The following is a 25,132-nucleotide window of genomic DNA, read 5'->3' as shown; positions in this document are numbered from 1 at the left end:
GGTCCACAGGAGTGGGAAACTTTACTTGAAATTCAAGGGTGGGGGAAAGCTAACATTCCAATGAAAACTGGAGCATCAGGTTCCAAGTGCAGCACCCCCTCAGAGCTGGGTAGCATTGGATGGGTTGTAGCAAGGGGTGGAAGAGAGAAAAGCTCAGAAAAAGAGAAAATAAATAGGTGGCCTCATCCCCTTGACGTGACTTCACTTTCGTTGCTAATGGGAAGGAAGGAAGTGATTCTGTTTTACACTGAGTAACCCTGCCACACTGGCAGGTCTGCATGCGTAACTGAGCTGGCATGTGTCAAATCAACGGAGACCAACAAAACGGCTTTTTGGTGAGGAAGAAGAAAAAAAGCTGTGCTCCCAAAGGAAATATGGCACTAGTTTTAAAAAAGCACCTCACATTTTAGAGGACCTCCAGTGAATTGATTTATTTGAGTGCAATGGTGCATTTGGCTGCAGCTCTGACACCAACCTAAAAACCAGCCACAGTACACTAATGGCAACAGCTGCTGCGGTTACTCCCTTAAACAACCTCTTGCCTTACCAATACTAAACAACTGTACAAATGCAGCATGAAATGATGCAGGGGTTGAAAAATGGGCCAAACTTCTAGCAGATCACAGAAAAGCCGGTAAGAGAGTCCTTTTTGTATTACTTGCAAAGGGCTTACATGCATCACAACAGCAGTGAGTGGTGTAACTTTAGCAGCTGTGTGGGTTTTTTTGTTGTTTTTTTTTAAGTATTTGACAACTTTTGCATAGATCTTCTAACTAGAACTGCCTGTTTTGTGGCTCTATTTGTTTCTAGTGTACTGGATCTAATACCTTTATTGTCAACAATGACTTTGGGCTGGTCCACACTAAGAAGCGGGGTCGAACTAGGGTACGCAAATTCAGCTACGTGAATAGTGTAGCTGAATTCGAAGAACCCTAGTTCGAACTACTCACCGATCAGACGCGCGGAATCGAAGTCCGCGGCTCCAAGGTCGACTCCGCCACCGCCTTTTGCAGTGGTGGAGTACCGAGTCGACATGGCGCTTCGGAGTTCGAACTATCGCGTCCAGATTAGAGGCGATAGTTCGAACTCCGAGAAGTCGAACTCACCGCGTCGACCCGGCTGGTAAGTGTAGACTAGCCCTTTGTAGTTAAGAGTAGTAACCTTGGGGCAGGGCTAGTTTTCTTAGCACTGTGATTACACTCCCTGTAACAACAACAGCAACAAAAACAACAACAACAAAAATGTGGACAAGCACATAACTATGCCATGATACAACAATTGCTTTCTTTACCACTTTATAAAACAGGGCTCATGGGAATATCATTTCAGACTGTTTTCACAGACTGACTTTCAGGCCTGTAAAATATACTTCTACAATTTATAGGGAAAATATCTTCATTTTTAAATGTATTATTATTGGTCTGTGTGTATGTCCCAGAAAACACTGGGCAGCAGGACCAAGATTTTCAGAAAGAGGAGCCCAGAGCTGGGCTCCTAAATCCATATTTAGGCACCTAAGTAAGTAGACTGAAATTCTGGCCACATATTTAGGTGCTTAAATTGAATTAGGTGCTAAATGAATTGAGGAGGCTAAAGTTAAACTCCTGTTTCCGTAAAATCTTGGTCCAGCTGCCCAGTGTTTTCTGTGAGAGATGGCTAAGTTTCTCAGGCCCAAGACCCCATGGTTACTGCCGGTGAACCATTCCATGTGTTGTCCAGTTTTCAGACGCCACATCATCCAGTGAAAAACGAGCTCATAATGACAATTATTAATTTGTATTGGGAAGCCAAGAAAATGTTTCTCCTCATTTATCCATTCTTCGGCTTTAAGCATTCAATAGCTTTCCTGCCAGGGAATGTATTTCCCCCCCTCTATATTCTGTGGTTTACATTGTTATTTGTTAATATAGATACGTATAGTGGCACACTATTTACCTCAGTCTGCAGCTTCAGGCTTTTGTACAGCTTCCCGGACTGCCCTCCTCTAAGAATTCATGAATATATAACTGGAAGGCTTCTAGTAGCAGAAAGCATGTATTCAACATGCAGTCAAAATACACACATTTACCACCTAGGCCTGTCGAATATTGGAATGGTGCTAGGTCCAAAGCTGTAAAAATTTGGAATATTACAACTTGTCTATGAAGTAATGGAGCATCAGCTTTGATACATTTTGTTGTTTCCTAATAATGTCTGTGACTAACTAAAGTACATCTTTATCTTTAGGCACGGATGCCTAATAGAGAGAGATATACCTTGGTAAATTTGTGGGTATAGAGTGCCAAGAATTTATTTAATAAGAGAACTAGTTATAATAGTGCATTATGTTTTTGTAAACACATGTTTTAGGCAGATCAATAGTTCACTACATTATTTTGGTTAAACGTGACTGCTTATTAATGCAGATTTTTCTTTGAGACACTAAATTAAATTACTAATTTTTTTCTTCCTAACCCTCTGTTTTTAATGCAAGTGACTTGTAATAGGTTATTCCAAAACCAAGAAGAAGATTTTGACTAAAAACGTATCAGATTTTTGTGGGGAAAGGGACTTTCTACTCAAGGTGGCTGCTGCTAAGATTAACATTTAATTCTTTGTTTTCTGAACAGAGGGCCAGATTTTAATCCCTAGGTGAGAATCTACTCTGCAGTCTTTCCACTGTAATCTGTGGAATCAGTTAAGATTTACACTAATGTGACAAATGAGAATCTGACCATAATTTCCAAAATACTAGTTTCCTGCCTGTCACATTGCCAGTGGTTGGCCACAGAATAAAAGAGGTAAAACGCTGCCCAAAACCAAACAATGGAAAATATCGATATGACAAGAGGATGAAAGAAAGACATCTGCAAGAAAACTATGATTCTACCTCTAGCTCTGTGCAGTCAGTGGCATTCACAGAGGGGCTCAGGGGGAACTGGTATCTGTACATCCAGGTAGTACTCAGACTCTCTCTCCACATAACAACACTATGGGTTGGGATACCACACAGAAGAAGGGTATAAGCAAGCACAGCTGGCAGTGACTAAGGGACTGAAGCAAAGCTTAAAGCTGACGTGGTTGGGTTAAGCCATTTTCCATAGTGTGTAAAATATCTCAGTCTTAATGAAGTGTGTACCTGAATGTTGGGGTTTTGCCCATTGATGTCTGCTTTTGACAGGTCAGGAAAGTTTGGGAGATCCAGGAGGAAGGATCTGGGTCCATCTCTTTGTAATGATGTGTGTCCATTTTCCTGCCTGAATCGCTGTTTGGGGAATGGCCTGTGTGCTGCCTGGTGGTCAGGATATTGTCTTCTGTCCTTGGGGTTTAATGTGAAGCTGGTTTTGGGAGCAGAATGGCCATCTGCACCCAGGGTGTTCTGGGGAGAAAGGAATACAATCAAACAACACCATTAATAACAACAGTAACAATAAAACCCAGCCTTGGCTACTCTGACCCCTACCTCCAACTTTTAAATTGATAAAGATCATCAAACAGACAGCTTGTGTGCAAACAGCAGAATACCAGGACAACATTGCTCAGGCAGTCTTTGTACATTCTGCAAGGTGCATACAAATCCTTACATGTACATCCCAAAGCTAGGCACCCAAGTACATAAAATATAACGCTAGAATTTTCCAAAGAGTTCAGCATCAGCTCTCAGGGAATCATTCCGTTACAATAGTATAAATCTGCAGCCAGACCAGATGAGATAAGATTCAATGTTACTTGGGTACCCTCGCTCCTTCAGGATCTTTTGACAATCTCAGTCTTCCAGCAGGTCCCCCCCAACATGGACATGGGCACCGAACTTTAGGCACCCACATGTGAAATGATTGGCCTTCACACCTTGACTTGCAAAAGTGTGGTGCAAGATCAAAAAGTGCTTTTGAAAATCATGCCCCCTAATGATCTAAAACAATAAAAGGGCATCATTATCGTAAAGTGGTTTGGTTTTGTCCCACAGCGAAATCAAAACAGAAGTACTGAATGCAAAGTTCACATTGGACTTCGCAGGGTTAAAAGATCATCACACTGCTGAACTGGACAGCTCTTACTCATCTGCCTTCAAACTCACTTAGGGCAGGTCCATACTCACCACGCGGGTCGATGCGGTGAGTTCGACTTCTCGGAGTTCGAACTATCGCGTCTGATCTAGACGCAATAGTTCGAACTCCGGAAGCGCTGCGGTCGACTCCGGAACTCCACCACCGCGAATGGCGGTGGCGGAGTCGACCTTGGAGCCACGGAGTTCGACCCCGCCGCGTCTGGACGGGTAAGTCAGTCGAACTAGGGTACTTCGAGTTCAGCTATGCTATTCGCGTAGCTGAACTTGCGTCCCCTAGTTCGACCCCCGCCCTTAGTGTAGACCAGGCCTTAGACACATAAACTTATAGACTTTAAGGCCAGAAGGGACCATCACGATCATCTAGTCTGACCTCCTGCATACTGCAGGCCACAGAACCTCACCCACCCCTCTCCTGTAATAGACCCTAACCTCTAGCTGAATTACTTATGTCCTCAGATCACCATTTAAAGACTTTATAATTCCTTTAAATGACCATCATTTTCCTCCTAAACAAAGAGTGAGCAGAGGACAGAAAGGAGAGAGAGACAGAAAAGTAATCTCAGTAACACATGAAAAACAAAGAGCCCAACTTCCCTCAGTAAACTCTTGCTCAGGGTAAAGCTTACCTACTGTTATCACACGTTAGAGAGGCACAATAAAGGGCATCTGAGGTAACAAGGTCTTCCCAAACACTGAGTACCGTCAATCACAGTGCTAATTATTAAAGGTATGCAAACAGGACATGGCACATACAGAGCCCATATGTAATTTTAATAGACAGATTACTTGTAAAGTCTAGCCACCCTCAGCTAATATACGTGTTTCTGACAGGCATACTGATTTCAGGCTTTAGATTACTGTTAGATGAGTAATTTACATCAGTATCTTGGAGCACTGTGATTAAACAGTTTCCCAGTTATGTGCGGAGTACGTCTGACAAAAAAACACTATTGCGGCTATAAAATAAATTCAGACCGACAGAAACCAATGAAGAAATGTGACATTTTACTGTTTTGGGGCAGGGTATCTGATGACTTTTATTGCAAAATTAAATATCCACTTCATAAAGGGTTTGTCCTGTGATTTCAGAAGCATCTTAATTTTCTACACTAATGCAGCTTACATAGCTGATGGAATTAGTAAGAGATATGCACAGCCCCAGCTCTCTGTATCATTGGTTTAAATTCAAATTCAGTATTGACCTGTAGCTCTTGTAACAAAGGTGTGACACACAAGATTGGTAGTAAGAGACTCAAGTATATTTCTACCTGACCTGAATTAGGGTTACCAAAGTTAATACCCCTTCACATAACAGGAGTGAGTGGCTACTATTATGCTTACTGCCATTCAATAGTTCAGTGCCCGAGGTAAGATAAACTGGTGGTTTTAATTCAATCCTTAGCAGGCAGGTGTCCCCATTATAAAACCATCAGAGTTATCGCCAAGGCCAGGGTGTAGTTGCTTGGAGGAGGGGAAGGAGGGGGATTAGACTCTTTTCCTTTGCCCTGGAAGGTGAAGGGCTTTATTTTAGCTAGAAATATCCTGACCCTGACAAACCCCAAATCAACTGTCCAGCTAGAGGGGATGTTTTGTGATGTGATATGTAAGGTAAGTTGTTGCTACACCTAATGTATAGTTACATTTCTTTAGGGCTCCAGGGTTAGTACCCCATGCCAGTGGTTCTCAAACTTTTTTTTCACGGAACACGTGAAAATTGCTGAGGGTCTTGGTAGACCACGTAATGATCTTTCCAAATGTTGTTTGTACCGTTAGCTAACTATTGTAAAGCACTTTGGATAAAAGCACTATATAAAAAAAACCCTTAATAATAATTAATGTTTTTTGTTCTACAAATAAAAACACACAACTCATATTTTAATACCAGGGGTCTTACATTTCTAATGCGATGGATGTACCCTCTCCCCCCTGCTGGGGCTGCGAAGGAGGGTGGGCGGGTCTCTCCCTCTCTCCCCCATCACAGCTGCCCCTGAGCTGGTGGTGGGAAGGAGCAGGGGGATCTCTCTCTCACCACAGCAGCCCCCGAGCTGGGTCTGGAAAGGAGGGCCATCTCTCCCCAGCAGCCGCAGCCCTGGAGCTGGGGAAAGTCGCCTCTTTCTCTGGTCGCCGCAACCCTGCACGTCCCAAATTCCCCCACCCCCTCTTCTCACCCCACTGGCCCCCCTTCCTATTTCCCCCACCTCACCCCACTGCCCCCTCCCCCCAAGGCCACCACCTCACCTTACATGTGCGTCTTCTCCAGGGTCCAGGCACCTAATTAGTGGAACTACACCTGTGCGGCTCCACTAATTAGGGGGGTGGCCCTTCATTCTCTCGTGTGTGGCCGCCCAGGCATGCACCTTAGAGGGAACTATCTGCAGACCACCTGAATGGAGCTTGGTCTGTGGACCACAGTTTGAGAACCTCTTCCCTATGCTGATAGGAAACCTAATGACTAGAGCCCTGTATGGATATAAAATTTGGATCTCTGTCCCATCTGTGATCCACAGGGGCGGCTCTAGGGATTTTGTCGCCCCAAGCACGGCAGGCAGGCTCCCTTCGGCGTGCCTGCGGAGGGTCCACTGGTCCCACGGCTTCGGCGGCCCTCCCGGACCTCCCGCAGGCACGCCTGGGGGAGGTTCGACGAAGCTGCAGGACCAGCGGACCCTCCGCGGGCATGCCACCGAAGACAGCCTGCCTGCTGCCCTCGCGGCAACCGGCAGAGTGACCCCCGCGGCTTGCCGCCCCAAGCACGCACTTGGCGTGCTGGGGGTGCGTGCTTGGGCCTGAAGCCACCCCTGGTGATCCACAAAAATGGTCTGACAGTTCTTTCACTACAAAGAAATATGTAGCAAAAGGAGCAAAGCAGATGCAAAGTTTCTCTCTAAAAATTTTGACTCAAATTTCGACTCAAATTTCTAGTCGATGCATCATTATAACCCCCACTGAAATCAGTGGAGCTATGCTGACTTACGTCAGCTGATGCTCTGGCCTGCTGTATTCAGTCATAATATAGTAAACTAGTATTTACTTGCCCCCTGTTGCTCAAATCATTGCAAAACTGCCTGTTAGTTTGCAGTACTTCTGCCCAATTACCCACATGTCTGTGCAAGCCCAAAAACTGCAACCCTGCTCCCCCTGAGGGCTTGTCTACATGGAGAATCATTCCTGATTAGTTACACATGTGGCTGCTCTTTATCGCGTGTACACATGGAGTTAATCAGGAATAGCTATTCTGCTTTAAATCCACACTCTACCTTTATTCTGGATTAACTACGATGTGAAACAAGGTGGCGAGTGATGCTAAGTGAGAAGTTAGTACAATGGCAAGGTGGCGTGTCAAAGCTCAAGTCTTTAGTCTTATGAAGAAAGAGTAGATGCACTTGCCAATGCTGTCTGTGACCTTAAACTTAAATAGTCCCTCCTCTTCCTGGGGGAGACTGAGGCATAGGCGCAGGCCTATAGTGCTGCACTGAAATCGCACCAGAATCCCAGCTTTTGTTTTCTACTAAAAGTTTCTAGCCTTTATGCCTGTGAAGACCATCTTAAACTGCAAGTGTATCCAAAGCAGTGATCTGTCTGCAAGTACCTGAAGCAATAGCTCTGAGGTGCGAATGCCCATGCATGTCAGTGGGTTTACTCCAAGACCCACTACTCTGCTGTAGAGCTCTGCCAACAGCATCCCCGGCAGAGTACTATATATGGCAGGAGAAAGAGTTCAGTGGGAGTGGGCCTGGGTCTGGGCCCTCCTCCTTCTCCTCCTCCAAGCAACTACATTCTGGTTGTTGAGGTAAACTATGCCCTCCAAACCTCTCTCTCTCTCTGAGGCTTGGTTCATAGGTATTTTGTGATAATTGGGTTAGAATAGCCCGGGGGCTGCTCTAGGTAGCTTGTGCCAACAGGCTATGGTCCCCAAGAGACAAAATCAGCTTGAGTGCAGCTGGCCTAGGACTACCCTGCTGAAGTAGCTGTGCGAAAAGAGGCGTAAGAAGCCAGCTGTGCTGGCTCTAGTCCCACCAGGGACTCCTTTCCAACACCTGGCCCAGGACTTGCAGATGACTTTTGATACCTGAGCGGAATGGGCTAGAGACTCTCCCCCAAAGCATTTCTCGTGGCTGCTTGACCTCTTTGTAATAGTACGTTTGGCCTTCATGCGGGAAGGGTTGGACACCACTGCTTCAGGGATACTTTCTCAGCATATGTGTGTGCGCGTGCTGCTGAACTAATTAACAACTGGATGCTGTGGTGAACACAGCATAAATATCTGTACCAATTGGATCCTACATGAGAAAACTCCCCCTTGAAAAGAAACCAAAAAGGCAAAGCAGGAAAGGACACAGCTAGTTAATACGAATTCTGCCTTCCCCGTTCATCCCATGCAAGCTCTATACCATCTCCTGTCTCTTTGCTCTTGCTCATCTTATAAATCTACATGTGCAAACTATTCAATTCGGTGCTTTACCGAGTGGCTGAACCACTCCATAGAGTGGGAACAGATGTGCAGAGATATCAATGCATCGTAGCTCCTGGATGGTGGAGTACAATGAGATGTAGCCATTTAGGCCTGACTCCACAAATGGACTTAGACATTGCAACGCTTAACTTATAGGCGCTTAGAACAAAAATTCAAAGGAACGACAGTGGGTTCCACAAAGACTCAGTTAGGTAGCTAGGCTCCTTATACAAGGAATGGGGAGAGAAAGGTGCCTCCTAAGTTAGCCAATGGGAGATGCCAATGTGAGGGGTGTCTCCTAAGCCCAGCCTCTCACAATGGCAGGTGCCTATCTCTGCTAGGGATCTACAGCCAAGAACCCCTCTCCTGGTGTCAGGTGGCTTAGGCACCTGTGTTGTGTCTTGGGAGAACGTTAGGAGTTGTTGGAGCAGGAGGAGTGGACCACCATGCTATAGAGTTGTTCTCACTTGCACTCTCTCTGTCCCAGTGACTATTTAATTTATTTATAAAAGGTGAAAAGTTTCCTCGGGAGAGACTGAGGGAGCCCCATATCAGAATATCTCCTAGCTTGACACTCAACTGAGAGGTGGGAGACCCCTGTTCAAATCCATCAGGCAGGTGGGAGACCCAGATTCCTGGTGATCATTCTGGCCACTGGGCTAAAAGCTAGAAGGTGGACAAAAGCACCACCACTGGACAGATCTTGACTGGGACATGATCTGGTGGGCAGCCTCTGAGCATGCCTACAGGATTGGGCCATGCATAGGAGAGACACTCCTCTGCCTATCTTCCCTGGTATGTGGATTGCACCAGGGCATAGGCAGGACATAGACGTCTGGATGCCTAAAGTAAGGCAGCAGTGAACATGCCCAAAAGCAGCAACTTGTGCGCTTAGGGAATTCTTAAAGCTGAAACTTAGGTGCCGATTGAGTGTTGGCCCCTACAGGGTTAGACGGCAACTACCCAGGTGCCTAAAATTGGAACTTAGGTGCATAAGTATCTTTGTGGATTTGGGCCCTACTGACTATATCTTGACCTAGCTATTCCCACCTCTGGGACCACTTACATTGCCTAGTGCTACTCTTCTTCTACTCTGTGTTCATGATGTGGTGCCAGGCCTGAGGGCTGCTCAGGTGACCTCTGTCTAGCTAGCTTGCGATTTTGTAGCATTGCCCATTGCAATAGTATCTGAGTCCCACTGCCCAAAGTGCCAAAGCAACCAAAATATGACTCAAGGTAACTTAGCACATGTACATAATTAAACAAAACTCAGTGCTGATAAGTGCAGAGTAATGCACATTGGAAACTACAATCCCAGTTATACATACAAAATGATGGGGTCTAAATTAGCTTTTACCACTCAGAAAAGAGACCTTAGAGTCATCGTGGGTAGTTCTCTGAAAACATCTGCTCAATGTGCAGCAACAGTCAAAAAAGCTGTCACAATGTTAGGAATCACTGGGAAAGGAGTTGATAAGAAGACAGAAAATATCACGATGCTGCCATATAAGTCTATGGTACACCCACATATTAAATACTTCATGCAGTTCTGGTTGCCACATCTCAAAAAGCCATTATGGTCAAAGACGCAACCCCATGCTCTCGGTGTCCCTAAACCTTTAACTGACAGAAGCTGGGACAAGAGACAGGGGATGGATCATTTGATAATTGCCCTGTTCTATTCATCTCCGGAAACTGGTTCTAGATGGACCACTGGTTTGACCCAGTATGGCCATTCTTATGTACATTGTACACTTCTACCACGATATAACATTGTCCTCGGGAGTCAAAAAACCTTACCGCATTATAGGTGAAACCACATTATATCGAACTTGTTTTGATCCGCTGGAGCGCGCAACCCTGCCCCCCCAGAGCGCTGCTTTACTGCGGTATATCTGAATTTGTGTTATATTGGGTCGCATTATATAGGGGTAGAGGTGAATTAGGAAAGCTAGGGTCTCCTTTTCCTGAAAGGACCATCCTGCAAGGCCTAATTCAGACCTAGTTTAAGTGAGAACAATTTCACTGCTGTTGCACCCAGTCTGAATCTGGTCCATGATTTAGGACATAAGGATTAGGATTTTGATGTTTTGTGTAGATTAACTGTTCGTGTTTACTATTCTGAATTCCCCAGATCTATAGCACAAGGCCAAAGTTATACCTATGCTTCCTTTATGTGTAGACTCATTTGTTTGCTGAATGAAATATGATATTTAGAAAGATCTCGAGCCAATCCATCCTTAACTCGGTTTCAGGGGTGACTTCTTCCTTGCCAGGTTCCTTGTCTTTCACAATATTGGTGAATGTTGGTTTCAGATCTGAAGTCCTTGCAAACAATGTTTTTTCTTCAGAGGATTGGTACAAACCCAACCTCCTATCCCCAAAGTTGGAATCTCTTTGCTACAGTTTTTGAACACAAATTCTACAGGATGGCCGATATCCTCATGCTCCATTTCTAGCTCATCTGTCACACTCTCCCTCACCTGTTAAAATACAAACAGCACAGCTCATCCTTAAGGTTAGGAACTGACAATCTCTGTAAACCTTTTTACAATAGAAGGGGATTTATCTGTGGCCAGAGCTCCAGGTCGGCAGGGGAAAAAGAAGGCTCCATTGCAAGTTATTTGTTTTAAATACAGGACACATGGTCACTTATTCTGCGGCAGATAAAGCTATGGGGATTGTTATGCAGGGAGGGGAAGAATTATGTGGGGCCTGGAAGGAGGAGGAGTAGCACAAAATTTAACTGTAATTAAGGAGATTTTTTTTTTCAAAAGTCTTAAATGGGAGGTGGGCATCCAATTGCCTTTTGTATCTCTGAAAATCTCCCCTTTAAAACATTAGCTAGCAACAGCTTTGTGTGCAAAAAACGTATTGACTTCATAGTTGAAAATGCAAAGGAACGGTTGACATGGAGGCCACCCATTTCATTTGTATTTCAGAACCATCAAGTTACAACAGGTTCTCTATGGAAGTACTAATTCTGCTAGCTTTTTTAAATTTTAAGACTGGTGCAAGATCTTGTCCTGACCACTCTGGAGAATGAAGTGTCCACAGAACAGGTGCAGCAAGGCAGCGATGCCAACTTCTCTGCTAACGTGCCTCAACCCTGATTTAGGGTTGCCAACTGTCTAATTGGATAAACACAAAAAGCCTTGCCCTGCCCCCACCCTGCTCACTCCATCCCTCCTCCCTCTGTTGCTTGCTCTCCCCCACTCTCACTCACTTTCACTGGGCTGGGGCAGGGGGGTGGGGCCAAGGGGTTTGGGAGTGTGGGAGGGGGCTCTGGGCTGACCCTGGGGCAGGGGATTGGAGCGCAGGAGGGGGTGAGGGGTGGGGGCTCTGGGAGGGAGTTTGGGTGTGAGGGAGGCTCAGGGCTGGCGTTGGGGTGCAGGAAGAGGTGCAGGCTCTTGGAGGGGGCTCAGGGCTGGGGCAGGGGTTGGGGTGCAGGAGGGAGTACGGCGTGTAGGCTCCAGCCAGGCGGCACAGCGGGGCTAAGGCAGGCTCCCTGCCTGCCCTGCGGTGCTCTCAGAAGCAGCTAGCATGTCCCTGTGGCCCCTGGGAGGAGCAGGGGACTCCGTGCGCTGCCCGCGACCCCGATCACTGCCCCTGCAGCTCCCATTGGCTGCAGTTCCCGGCCCCTTCCCCAGGGGCTACAGGGATGCTCCAGCTGCTTTCGGATGCAGCGCGGAGCCAGGGCAGGCAGGGAGCCTGCCTAAGGGCTTGGCTACACTGGAGAGTTACAGCGCTGGTGGTGGCTTTACAGCGCTGTAACTTACTCCCCGTCCACACTGGCAAGGCACATACAGCACTGTATCTCTCTGGCTACAGCGCTGGCTGTACTCCACCTCGGCCTGGGGAATAACGACTATAGGACTATAGCGCTGCTCTTGCAGCGCTGGGGAGCCAGTGTAAACAGTGATTAATCTTACTACGCTTTAACTGACCTCCGGAACCTTCCCATAATGCTGAAGTAAAGATAACACTCTTTGTTTTGTTGTGAACTCGGGGCTCCCCCCCCCCCCAGCTGCTTATCTAAAAAACAAACACAGCTACTGTTTGCTCGAGCAGAGGCAGGGAGGGGGGATCCCCTAGTGTTTGCTTGAGGAAAGAAGCAGGGGGGGGGTCCGTTTTGGAGCAGCTGCTTATCTGGTCTGAAGGCTATTTGCATTTAGTGAATGAGAGAGGGGTGGGGGAAGGGGTCAAAACTTTTAAAATGATTGAAGGTTGGTGCTGTGTATCTTCAAAGTCCTTAGAACTTGCAAGGCATGGAGCTGATACACAGTGTCAGCTCCAAAAATCCACTCTCTCTCTCTCTCTCTCTCCCTCTCTCTCTCCCCCACGCTCCCTGTCACACCCCACCCCACACCCCTCTTTTGAAAAGCACGTTGCAGCCACTTGAACGCTGGGATAGCTGCCCATAATGCACCACTCCCAACACTGCTGCAAATGCTGCAACAGTGGCCACACTGCAGCACTGGTAGCTGTCAGTGTGGCCACACTGCAGCGCTTTCCCTACACAGCTGTACGAAGACAGCTTTAACTCCCAGCGCTGTTCAGCTGCAAGTGTAGCCAAACCCTAAGTCCTGCTGCGCCACTGGAATTTCAGTGCCGAAAATCTCCTGGTTTGGCTTCAGTAGCCTCTGGGAGATAGGGCCTGATTCTGGGAGCGTCCTGGCGGAATCAGGAGGGTTGGCAAGCCTGCCTGGTTTGAGGGACCATCACCAAGGACATGAGGATAGTTCAGTCTCTGGTTATTAGTTATCTGTATTATAACAGAGCAGGACCCCATTGTGGTAGGCACTGTACAAATACAGAACAGAGATTACAGTCTAAATCCAAACAAAATACCACTAACAAACATATCTTGTCCTCTGTTGAGGTGAATCTCCAAGTAAACTATCAGTTGTATAGATAGTGGGGGGGTCTTTCATATTTGCTTGACTGTGAAAGTCCCCTTTCAAAAAAGGCAATGACCTGATTCTGCTCTTGTTGGTATGGATTTTACACCAGTGCCACGACACTGGAGTTGCTTATCATCACATTTCTGAGAAAAGACTGACCCCAACACTCCAACCTGGGCCTGCCTGACGTGAGATCCATCACCCACTGAAGTGAACAGGAACCCTTCCTTGGACTTCAACAAGCACTGGATCAAGCCTTTAGCCATCTCATTATCTCAGTGCGGAGCAAGATTCAATAGTGTTGCACCTGTTTACACTAGGGCTGAATTTTGTCTAAGTAATCTAAAATCCCAATATTTGGAAATCACGTCATCTTTTACACACAATAAGCAAGTCCCAGCAGACTGGAAGTATCTGCTAAAAGCTAGAATCAAAGCCAAAAAAAAAATATCCAGAAATCCAGAGCGCTAATGTTGTTTGAATGCAATATTTGTCTGGTTTTTACAGGCCACCATGTATAGTCAGTGTAATTGAAAGACAATAGATACTTACATCTAAAATTCTTCTTGTGGCTTTTTAAGATGACCTTTCACAAGTTCATTCCACTCAGTCACTAAGACTATGATTTCAGTGATGTAAGCCAGGTTTAATAATTGAAGTTTTTATCTCTCCCAAACGGAAAAAATGACCTTGCTTGAAAACAATTCACAGTTTTCAATGTTTCCTTCAGCCGTTTATAGTTTCCAAGAAACAATTACTCCCTGCATCTATGCCTTCCTCTTAAAGGCCACTAAACATTCACCCTGGGCTTACAGAAGGGTCTGATATTCTGGCTGTGATATCTGGCAGATGTTTTCCTTGATGACTTGAAAGTGTTAATTCCATGTGGGTCACAAGCTACAGGATGACTTCATCACACAAAAGTTAATAAGGGGGAAGCAAGAAAGCAGACACGTGTTATATTTGAAAAACGTGATGTTTCCTGTGCTCACTATCATCTTGGATACTGAAAACACACCACCAAACCACTGCTTGCCTGCCCCTCTCCCATCCACTTCCCCTCCTTTTTTTGGTTTGGCTTTGGGGTGTGGGGAGGAGGCAACAATTGCCAATAATAATTAGTGCTTCATATGTTCAAAGCACTGTGCAGATACTAATCATTGCAACAGTCATGTCAGGTAAATATCCTCCCCAGTTTAGGCAGAGAAACTGAGGCAGGGACTTGAAGTGATGAGGTCAAGGTCACATACCACATCTATTCCCTTGCCCATTATATAAGCAATATATTTTTAAGCCTGGAAGTGCAATGTGAGGGTCTCCATTTTGAAAGGATTGGGGGTAAGGGTCACATGAATGACTGAATTCCAACGGAATAACTTGTATCTGCATACACAATAGTAAGCAGCTTTCTTGCTTCAGAAACAAGCTACAGAGGATGCTATGTCCTCCTTCTGCCCCTGGAAGGTTGCGGGGGAGGGAAGCGTGGTTGCAAGGGGAAGAAACTGAGGAAGCAGACATGTAAAAGAACCAGGCTTCTTATACTATACATACACCATCTATATACAAAAATATTCTTTAAAAACAGCTCCCCTTCTTCTTTCACTATTTTCTAGAGCCAATGAAAGAAGCATGACTTGATTTTCAATTTCAAACAACTCAACGGGCATTCCAGTAGACTGCAGACAGGAAATGAATACCATATAGGAACTGAACAAGGCAAATGCCTCTGAATCAGACAGGTAGGTGAAAGAAAAATATTTATCTTCATTTCTTCACTACCAGCCCCTAACGCTCACTACTTAAGTCTAAGTTACTCTTGCAATAAATTAATTGAGACTTTAAACTCATTAGCTGCACTGAATGCTTGAAGCCACCTGGATGTTAATGACATTAACATTGATGGTCAAATTCATTTTAGGAGTAAATCCATCACCTGCAGTGGAATTCCATCAAGAATTAATCTCAGCCTGCAAGCTTTAAGACCCTACTTTTGAGGAGTTCGATGACCATTTTATCAAGCTTGGTACCAGTGTCCCCTTACTAATCATTTGGGCATCTTAAAACTTCCTCTGAATTCAGCAGTTCAGTTGTGGAGAGAGCAGTGGGACATCTGAAAGGAGATGTCTGAGAAATGGCTAGAGTGAACAAGATCTGGACTGGGATGGAGAGGTACATCTACTTGGAGCTGGATGAGGTGCCCCAGTGTGTATACAGCAAAAAAATTGCAAAATTGTGAAGCGCTTGCTGGTGGTCTGTGGTGAGGTGGCTGGCTATATATTGCTTGCTCTTCCTTGCTTCCTGCTGCTTAATTACATTACTTTCCTAATACTACTCTTCCAAATAAATGTCTGTAATTGCCACAGGGACATTATGTGACTGCAAATTGAAAGGGAGGCAGCACCCCTATGTAAAAGGGTACCAGGTCCAGGGAGGGACACGGGGGGCCAGAGGATAGGCAGATCACCGGACTGCAGAGGGCGCTCCAGTGCTGGAACAGAGCTAATTCCCGGAGTCACCAGCAGGAGGCGCCGCAGGGGTGAGTCCGACCGTTACAGGATCACAACACTTGGATGCCCAACTTGAGTCCTTATAAAAGTATCTGATTTTCAGGAAGTATAGAGCACCTATTCTCTGAAAATTGAGGCTCTTTAAGGTGTCTCCATTTGGGCACCGAAAGTTCCTCTTGAAAATGTAGGCCTTAATTTTAAAGCCAAAAAAATTGCTACCTAAATAGGCCCCAATCTTGCAAACTCTTACACATGTAACTTTGCTCATGTTGGTAGTCTGACTGACTTTCCCGCTACCACTCATGACAGTAAAGTTAGAAATGTGTGTTAGCAGAATAATGGTCACATATCTTTCATTGTTGCTGTTTAATTCCTCTTTGTGTTTGAGTGGGAGGAATTAAATGTCCAATATTGAGCATTGTAGTCAGCCCTCAAATTTTGGGGGTGATGGTAATATGTCTTGTGAGGGAGAGGTGCTGGGAAGGCTGACTGGTGTTCCAGCTATCTTCCTTTTTAAGAAAATGAGTAGTGGGGACCTGGCATATCCCCTTAAGTCCCCCTCCCCACTGATGTATGCAAAAACTCCAAGCACTGACTTCAGTTGTAAATTCCTCTCATAATGGACAGTGGGAAGAATTAAAATGGCAATACCCAAAGCAGTCACACAGATAACATTAAACTCAACCTTACTCTGACCATATATAAAGTGACAAGCAAATCTTATTTCAGTGCAAACAGTCATTCCATACAAAGCCCTATTTTTGACTCACTTTTAATGTGCTGTTTAAAAAAAAAAAAAGATAAAACAATCTTATTCCTGGAGGGGGACAAAGGCACGATTAACTACGGCAGGGTCTGCATCCAGGGGCGGCTCTAGGATTTCCGCTGCCCCAAGCACGGCGGCACGCCGCGGGGGGCGCTTTGGCGGTCGCCGGTCCCGCGGCTGCGGTGGACCTCCCGCAGACGTGCCTGCGAAGGGTCCGCTGGTCCCGCGGCTCCAGTGGACCTCCCACAGGCATACCTGCGGATGCTCCATCGAAACCGCGGGACCAGCGCACCGTCCACAGGCATGCCTGCAGGAGGTCCACCGGAGTCGCCTGCCGCCCTCCTGTGGGACACCGCCCCAAGCGCGCGCTTGGCACGCTGGGGTCTGGAGCCTGCCCTTTCTGCATCCAAGATAAATGGTCACAAGCGGCACAACAAACAAGATGGAGAAAGGCATTTTTGGTCCCTAGAGGTACCTGTGACTTCAGGAGCACTATGGGATCTAATGGTTTCTCTGGAGCAAACCTCCTTAATTAAGCAGTCTAGTTGCTACCTTTAACTAGCCAGTTATACCTCTGCCTTAACTGAACTGAGCTTTGGCCAGTTCGCTTTCATCAGTCTGCATCTTGGGAAACCAAAGACCCTGCGTCATCTGGGCCTGATAAAGGAGACAGAGCTTTCGTCGGGAACAGTGTGTGTGAATTGCTGCTAAAAGTTTCCTTTTTCTTAAAAAATGGTCATCAGCCTAGACTGAATCAGAATGGTGGCATATTTGAACTCGGCTGATTTCTGCACAAGAGAGAGCTGTCAGGGTAGATGAGTAACTGCACAACACTGCCTTCTGGTATTTCTCCATGCTCTCCACACCTGCCAGTGTCCACAGCTGAGTCAACAAAGCCAGGTGGTCGGAGGTAGTTGTGGCTGACAGATGTATGGTCACCCGACCTTTGCCAAACATAACCAGGGGATCATCCACCAAATCAACAAGAAACCTAGTGACTCGATAGCATCTTATCCTGGCACTCCTGCCATCTCAGCAGCCTTGACTAGATGGGCAGCTAGAGATAGGACAAGTTAATGATCAGGCTTAATTACTGCTCATTTGAGAGATGCTGGGACAGTGTTAATATCTATAGCCCAGGTCTTCTGAGTACAAGGCACCTGAGCTGCAGCCACACGAGGCTCTCCTCAGTGTCAGGGCATCCTCACAGTGATGCAGAGTTAGTGTTGCAGCTCCAGTGCTGCCCCGGCTATGCCCCCTACACCCTGAGTTCAGGAGGGTGCTCCGGGCTGGGACTGAGGGGTTTGGAGGGCAGGAGGGGGATCAGGGCTGTGGCAGAGGATTGGAGCATGGGAGAAAGTCAGGGGTGCAGGCTCCGAGCGGCACTTACTTCAAGCAGCTCCCGGAAACAGCTGCATGTCCAGCTCCTACGCGGAGGTGGCCAGGCAGCTCTGTGCACTGCTACGTCCGCAGACGCTGCCCCTGCAGCTCCCATTGGCTGCAGTTTCTGGCCAATGGGAGCTGCAGAGCCGGCGCTTGGGGTAGGAGTAGCGTGTGGAGACCCCTGGCTGCCCCTATGCGTAGGAGCTGGAGTGGGGATATGCCGCTGCTTCCGGGAGCTGCGCAGAGCCACGGCATGCACAGATCGGGGCAAGCCCTGATCCCGCTCCCTGGCTGGAGCACCGGAGCAGGGCAAACCCAACCCTGTTCCTCGTCAGGAGCTCAAGGGCTGGATTAAAAGGTTTGACAGGCCAGACGTGGCCCACGGGCCGTAGTTTTCCCACCCCTCCTTTAGGTTATAGGAGAGAATAAGATGAAGAAAGAAAAAAGAAATATTTAAAGCCCAGAGAGAGGTGGAAATGATGAACAGGTAGTTCTGACAATAGAGAAACTGCAAACTACTTACTCATACCAAGATGCTACACTCCTTTCCCATAGACAGTTAAGACGGAGCGTGTGGTACAGACCTGTGATATACATGGATTGTCGTCTATAACAATTGTAATGAATGCAGACTTGTTTCGATGTTTTGGAGGTCATAATCCTCTGCCTCTTCTCTATTGTTACAACATCAAAGACCAACTGCTGGCTGAGATGCAGTCAATATGAAAAGGGCGACCAGCAAATTTACTGCTTGACTTCATTCCCTTTAAATGGAATAGGCACCATGGCCCTTTTTCAAAGCTCAGTCACAGACATATATCTTCTTTATAGGACATCATGTACAATACTGTGAAGCTGTAACTTGGGGCAGGCGGGGGGGGGGGAGGGAATAGAACACCTTTAAAAAATCCCATGCGGTGAACATTCCTTTATAAAAATATCACTGTGGTTACAGGTTTTCAAACACTCCGTGCATTCTAGTTATAGTCCATAAGGCTTCTACTATACATAACTATTTTACTGAACTAACTGAATTATATTTTAGCTAGGCTTGACACTTGATTCTGACTGGTTTCAAGAAAACAACATTAACAAAAAATGATTTAAAATAAATACCCATGCCCTTCAAATAAAGTGAAATGGCAGCATTCCTGTCCCATGAATCATTAACTATTTTGTTACTGTCTGATCTGTGTAGTGAACATTGACAGAACTCTTAAGTTTAAACTAATCTTAAAATCAGTTACACATAATGCCACCAACATCTACATTGCATCTTCATACAATAAGAAATGTAATCCATCTTAGTTACCAGGCTACTCTCAGAAGACTTTAATATTTGCAGACACTACAGTCATGTTAAAAATGGGAAGTTATAAAAGGCTTTCATTGCTGTTGTATTGATGAATTATTTCAGTCTCTTGCACAGGAAATACAAGGTAAGTGAATCAGATGTAATCTAAGAGATACATTTGATATGGAATTGAAGGATGTAGGCCAGTAAAATCAAGGCCTAATCAATAAAATAATTCCGTAATCACTGTATAGTAACCTGGGGCTATAGTTCTGTTGTTTACTGTCTACATTGCAAAGGAAAACCTGCAGTTCCATGTTTCAGAGCCCCGGTCAATTGACTAGGCTCAGTTTGCAGAGCTAACAATATCAGTATATGTGTTCAGGCTTGGGCTGGAGTCGGGCTCAGAAACCGGCTGAGGGACATGGGTCTCAGAGCCCATGATCTGACCCAAGCGGGAACATCTACACTGCTCCGCAAGCCTGAGCCCCAGAAACCCAAATCACCTGACTCAGGCTGAGACTCAGTCATGGGTTTTTCTTTGCAGTGAAGACATACCTTTGGTAATGGATATTTGCCTTATACACTCTTCTCTTACAGATGGTTAGTAACCAGGTAGGCAGGGATTAACGTTATGGCTTCCATCTTGATTTAATTCTCTCCCCAGCCCTGAAAGCATGAGTGTTAGGGTGCCACCTTTCTAACTGCTGGTAACTGGACCCTGAGGCATTGCCCTCTGCCATGCCTCCTCCCCCAAAGCCCCGCCCCCATCATTCACTCTTTTCCCCCACCCAGTCGCTTGCTGGGTTGTCTCAAGGAGCCTGCCTGCATGTAGGAGGCGGCCCCGGCTGAGCAGGAGCTGGTGCGAGTTAATGACCTGGCGCCTCCCCACATCCCGCGGTAACCGGAGTTTTGGTTCGAGTGCCATTTAGGGTTGCCAGATCCCCTTTTCGAACAGATTTTCCAGTCGAAAACCCATCACCTGGCAGCCCTAAAGTAAAGGGGACCCAGACACAGAAGCCAAAAACTGGAATGTCTGGGTATAACCCAGCTGGGTGGCAACCCTAAGGAGTGCATGCACCCATACAGTCTCCTACAGGAAATCGTAGTTTTCTTAAGGATGGCCTCTTAGTAGACTGGCCCACAGTTTGAAAAATATCTGTTAAATGAAAATGGTGTATTCAAAAAGTAAAATGGGAATTGAAGAACTTGAACTATCAAATATATTATCTTTAATCAGCTCAGAATAGCTCTGTGTATTGATCTAAGTGAGGTTTAAATTGATGTAACCATGCCTGTATTAGGGCAGCCGGGCCGCCGTGAGCGTGGCGGTTGAGTTCGTTCGGAAGTCATCAATCCGTCTAATCTCGAGAAAGAAACTCCCGAGAGCGCGCGCTCCGGGTACTCCACCACTGCAAACTGCAAAAAGGCGCGAGTCGAGTCGAGACGCGGACTCCGCGAAGGCTGGCGCGCCTGGGGTGAGTGAGTGAACTAACTCGTAAATTCATTCAGCAGCGCTATTCACGAGCTGAAAACTGCGTCCCTAGTTCGACCCCCGCCCTTAGTGTAGACCTGCCCTTAGTGGTTTGCGCTGTAACTAGATCAAATTATGCTCTGTTGCACCTGTATTACCCCAATGCAACTCCTGTTGATTTCAGAGGAGTCATTCTGTTTTTGCACTGGGGTAACTTGTAATATTTTTGACACCACGTACTAGCATTTTGGTTTTGCGTGAGTAGCTGTATCTGTAGGCATCCGCTATGGATTAAGACTGATCTCAGACAAAGACACTAGTGCAGACTGCCAACTTTATTGCAGGTGTGCTCAGTTTATAAAAAAGAGCCACACCACAATTGACATGCCTTTGTATTGATATCTAATTCTTTTTCACATTGTTAAGCAGAGCTTTAGGACTATCTTTAATTGTGCTGTCTGGTGGATCCCAATAATATATTACACAGGTGACATGAGACTCTGGCCCACTAACAGGATACATTTTCAATTATACATACAGAATTTAACCATTAAGTATGATGAACAGCTAAATCCAATGCCTCAGGCTGAAAATTAACCTCTTAATGCACAGAGGAATATTCCTAACCAAATGGTAGAACAGTTCTTCTAAAGAGCAATGTAATACATTTCTACATTTATTTTGGTCAGGCTGTGGCTGTTGTGTGACCTCTTGACAGAGCTCTTTCCTCTTAACAAGGCAAAAAGACAATAGGTTTTTGGTTAACATGGAGTCAGGAATTTTCTGTGCACTGTACTTCAGCAGTACAGTGGATAGTATAGACAGAGAATTCCTTTCCCTCTCCCCACATGGTAGTATGACAGAACTCAGTTGCCAAAAATGGGTATGTGTAGAGGGAAGAGAGGTGACAGATTACTATAGTGATATGGGTTGTACAAGAATCTGAATAGGACAGATACTAATTCCAAATGTATCTCAGTCCAGGAACCTAGTCCAGAATTTTGTTGAGGCCAACACCTCAAAGTTCAATATTCTACCCCAGACTGAAAAAGTGAAGTCCCAGAATGTAAACATGACAAATGGGTGGTCTGCTACCATGCTTATACTGCTTGGCTACCATAAGACAGCATTATTCTTCAGATAAATTGTTGGCTGGCCCAGCACCAGCATGAGTGAGAGCAGCCATGGGGCTGCTCTAGTTTAACCCAGTAGCATACAGAGTAGAACCTTGGGACTGGAGGTTGTTCGTAACTCTGAAACGTTCGTAACTCTATATAAAATGTTACGGTTCTTTCAAAAGTTTACAACTGAACATTGACTCAATACAGCTTTGAAACTTTACTATTCAGAATAAAAACACAGCTTTCCCTTTATTTTTAGTAGTTTATGTTTAATACAGTACTGTATAGTATTTGCTTTTTTGTTTTTGTTTCTGCTGCTGCCTGATTATGTACTTCTGGTTCCAAATGAGGTGTGTGGTTGACCAGTCAACTCGTAACTCTGATGTTTGTAACCGAGGTTCTACTGTAGTCCCTAAAGGACCTTATGCTACCTGAGAATTTGTGAAACAGAGCTCTGTCCTTCACCCTGTGTTGTGGTGGAGAGTAGGCAGGAGACATCTGTTTTATGCAAGCTGAGAGCTCCCCCTGCCAGTAGAGTTCTCTGCTTGCTAATTACAGATTTTGCTTCCTTTGAACCACCTCAGCAGTGCCCAGGAGCCAGATCAGATATGAGAATCTGGCTCATTATTTTTATGTATTCTTCAGAATCCAGAAACTATTATCTGTTCCAGCCCCACAGCGCTTACTGAAATTTCACAAGCTTTGAATCTGGAACCCCCACAAGTGCATTAACCCAACAAGCTGTCTGTGTCATTTCAAACTAGACCTCATCAGAGGAATACACTTGATAGTGTCCTATCCCTACACAGATGATGTGTGATTGGTAGATAAGGGCAGAAGGTATCATTGCAATTATCTAGTTTGACCTCCTACATAATACAGGCCATTGGATTTCTCTGAATAAGTTCTTGCTTTAAATCCAATAGCTGTGGCTGAACTAGAGCATATCCATCTTGATTTAAAAATTTCCAATGATGGAGAATCCATGGTAAGTTGTTTCAATGGTTAATTACTATTAACTCACTATTAAACATTTGCACCTTATTTCTAGTCTGAATGTGGTTAGCTTAAACTTCCAACCTTTGTCTGCTAGACTTAAGAGCCCTCTATTATCAAATTTCTGTCCCCCTGTAGGTTCTTAAACTGCAATCTGTTCACCCCTTAACCCTCTCTTTGAAAAGATAAATAGATTGAGCTCCTTGAGCCTTTCATTATAAGTCACGTTTTTCAAATCATTCTTGTGGCTCTTCTCTGAACCCTGTCTAATTTTTCAACATTCTCCTTGAATTGTGGATGCCAGAATTGGCCATAATATTCCACTGGTGGTTATACCAGCGCCAAATACCAAGGTAATATAACCTCCCTGTTCCTCCTTGATATTCCCCTGCTTATACATACAAGAAATGCATGCACTGTATTGAATCCAGTTTTAATATTAATATTCAAATATTAATATGAGTTTTCCATTACTGGTCCATGTTAAAGCGAATTTGCCAAAGATCTGACTTTTTTGAGAGGGGTGGAAGAGAGAGAAGGGGAGATGAGAACTAAACCCGAGTCACTATCCTCAAATGGTATTGTTAATATCCTATATGACCGCGTTAGCAAAATGTCCTCTTCACTCTTCCTTCCACTCTTGCACCTCTCTGTTTGTTTCTTCCTCTTCATCTTAGAGTTTCTGCTCTTTGAGGCAGGAACTCCATCTTCATCTATCTTACATAGCACATAAGTGTGTATGGGGCTTTAAAAGGGCCATGCTACACTCACTGAAGACAATGGGAACCTTTCTATTGGCTTCGCTGGACATTGGCTTGGGACTTAAGTAGACGTTACTGAGAACAGGGCTTTATTCTGTCAGAAACTCTACTGTTAAGAGAGGGAAAGCAATCAACACCCTTATAGGGGGTTGCCTCTAGTACTCCTACTGGCACCTTGCATTGCAGTATCTGAGCACTGATATCAAAGGCTACACAGGTAAAGGGGGTAAACGGATATTTTCTAAGCAGAATGTTTTCTTTAGTTTCCGCACAGTCCAAAGCCTTTCCTAGGTGCTGTATTAAACCATAACAATAAAACATTCTGGATCGAGGTGGACTCTCATGATCAGAAAAGATCCAGGTTCCCCAAGGCCCTGATTATCTCTGCAGGAGGGATGTTTTTGCTATGCACATGTGACTCTGCAGAAAGGCTTAGTTGTGAAGAACAGCCAGCTCTTAACAGGAGAAAGTTAAGGAAGAAGGCTCTCAGCCAGTGGTTTAGCTGGTGTAAAACTGGCATAGCTCCACTGAAGATAATGGAGCTAGGCAAATGTACATCACTGGAGGATCTGGCCTGGCATGTACCACCATACACAGGGGCAGCTCCAGGCACCAGCACGCCAAGCCTGTGCTTGGGGCGGCAAGCTGCGGGGGGCGCTCTGCTAGTCGCCGCGAGGGCAGCAGACAGGTTGCCTTCGGCGGCTTGCCTGTGGAGGGTCTGCTGGTCCTGCGGCTTTGGCAGACCTCCCGCAGGGGTGCCGCCGAATCCGCGGGACCAGGGACCTCCCGCAGGCAAGCCGCCAAGGGCAGCCTGCCTGCCATGCTTGGGGCGGCAAAATACCTAGAGCCGCCCCTGACCATACAATCCAGATGTTTAAATCAGTCCTGACCTGCAACCTAGAGTGATTAGATGGAGAAAATGCAGTAGAGTAGTGAGAGGGATATCATCCATCTGAATTTCTCTGGTTTTCTTGAAAAGCTACTCAAGGTGGAAAGGGTCTAGATGACTGCATGACTATACCCTCATAGAGGTGAGCAACGACATACCTGCTGCCATCTTGTTGGTTTCTAAGACAAGAGAAGAACACAAAATATGTGACCAACGGCTACGATTGTTCTCTAAGATGCAGAAAAAAAACAAAGGGCAAAAGGAAGTGAAAGAAAGCAGGGAGCAGTCCTATACCGCCCCCCCACTCCTCTGATAAAATATTATGCTGCTGCCTAACTGAATGACTGAAGTAGCTACCTATCAGTTTTAACATAGTGATAATTCATCCTTCACTTCGTTTGGATTTTTGGCACTGTCAATTTCAAATATTTTATAACAACAACAACAACGCTGGAACTGTTCTGCTCTTAGTGATGGGTAAACGAGTGATCAGTGATCTCACAAGTGCCTAAAGAGTATTAGAAAATCCATGGAAATGT

At 45.6% G+C, this 25,132-nt stretch overlaps 1 protein-coding gene across 1 annotated transcript in view; it reads right to left on the bottom strand.

Moving 5' to 3' along the window:
- The window catches only part of ISM1 (isthmin 1), a 54,626-nt gene that overhangs the window by 15,457 nt on the left and 14,037 nt on the right, over positions 1 to 25,132 (bottom strand). The window contains exon 2 of the mRNA XM_039528661.1: positions 3,119 to 3,358. Coding sequence (XP_039384595.1) covers positions 3,119 to 3,358 — 240 coding nt within the window. The remainder of the gene's footprint in view (positions 1 to 3,118; positions 3,359 to 25,132) is intronic.

The sequence above is a fragment of the Mauremys reevesii genome, linkage group 3, assembly GCF_016161935.1.
Source record: "Mauremys reevesii isolate NIE-2019 linkage group 3, ASM1616193v1, whole genome shotgun sequence".
Classification (NCBI taxonomy): Eukaryota; Metazoa; Chordata; order Testudines; family Geoemydidae; genus Mauremys; species Mauremys reevesii.
Note: the sequence above shows the minus strand (reverse complement) of the source record. Positions and strands in the feature narration are given on the sequence as shown.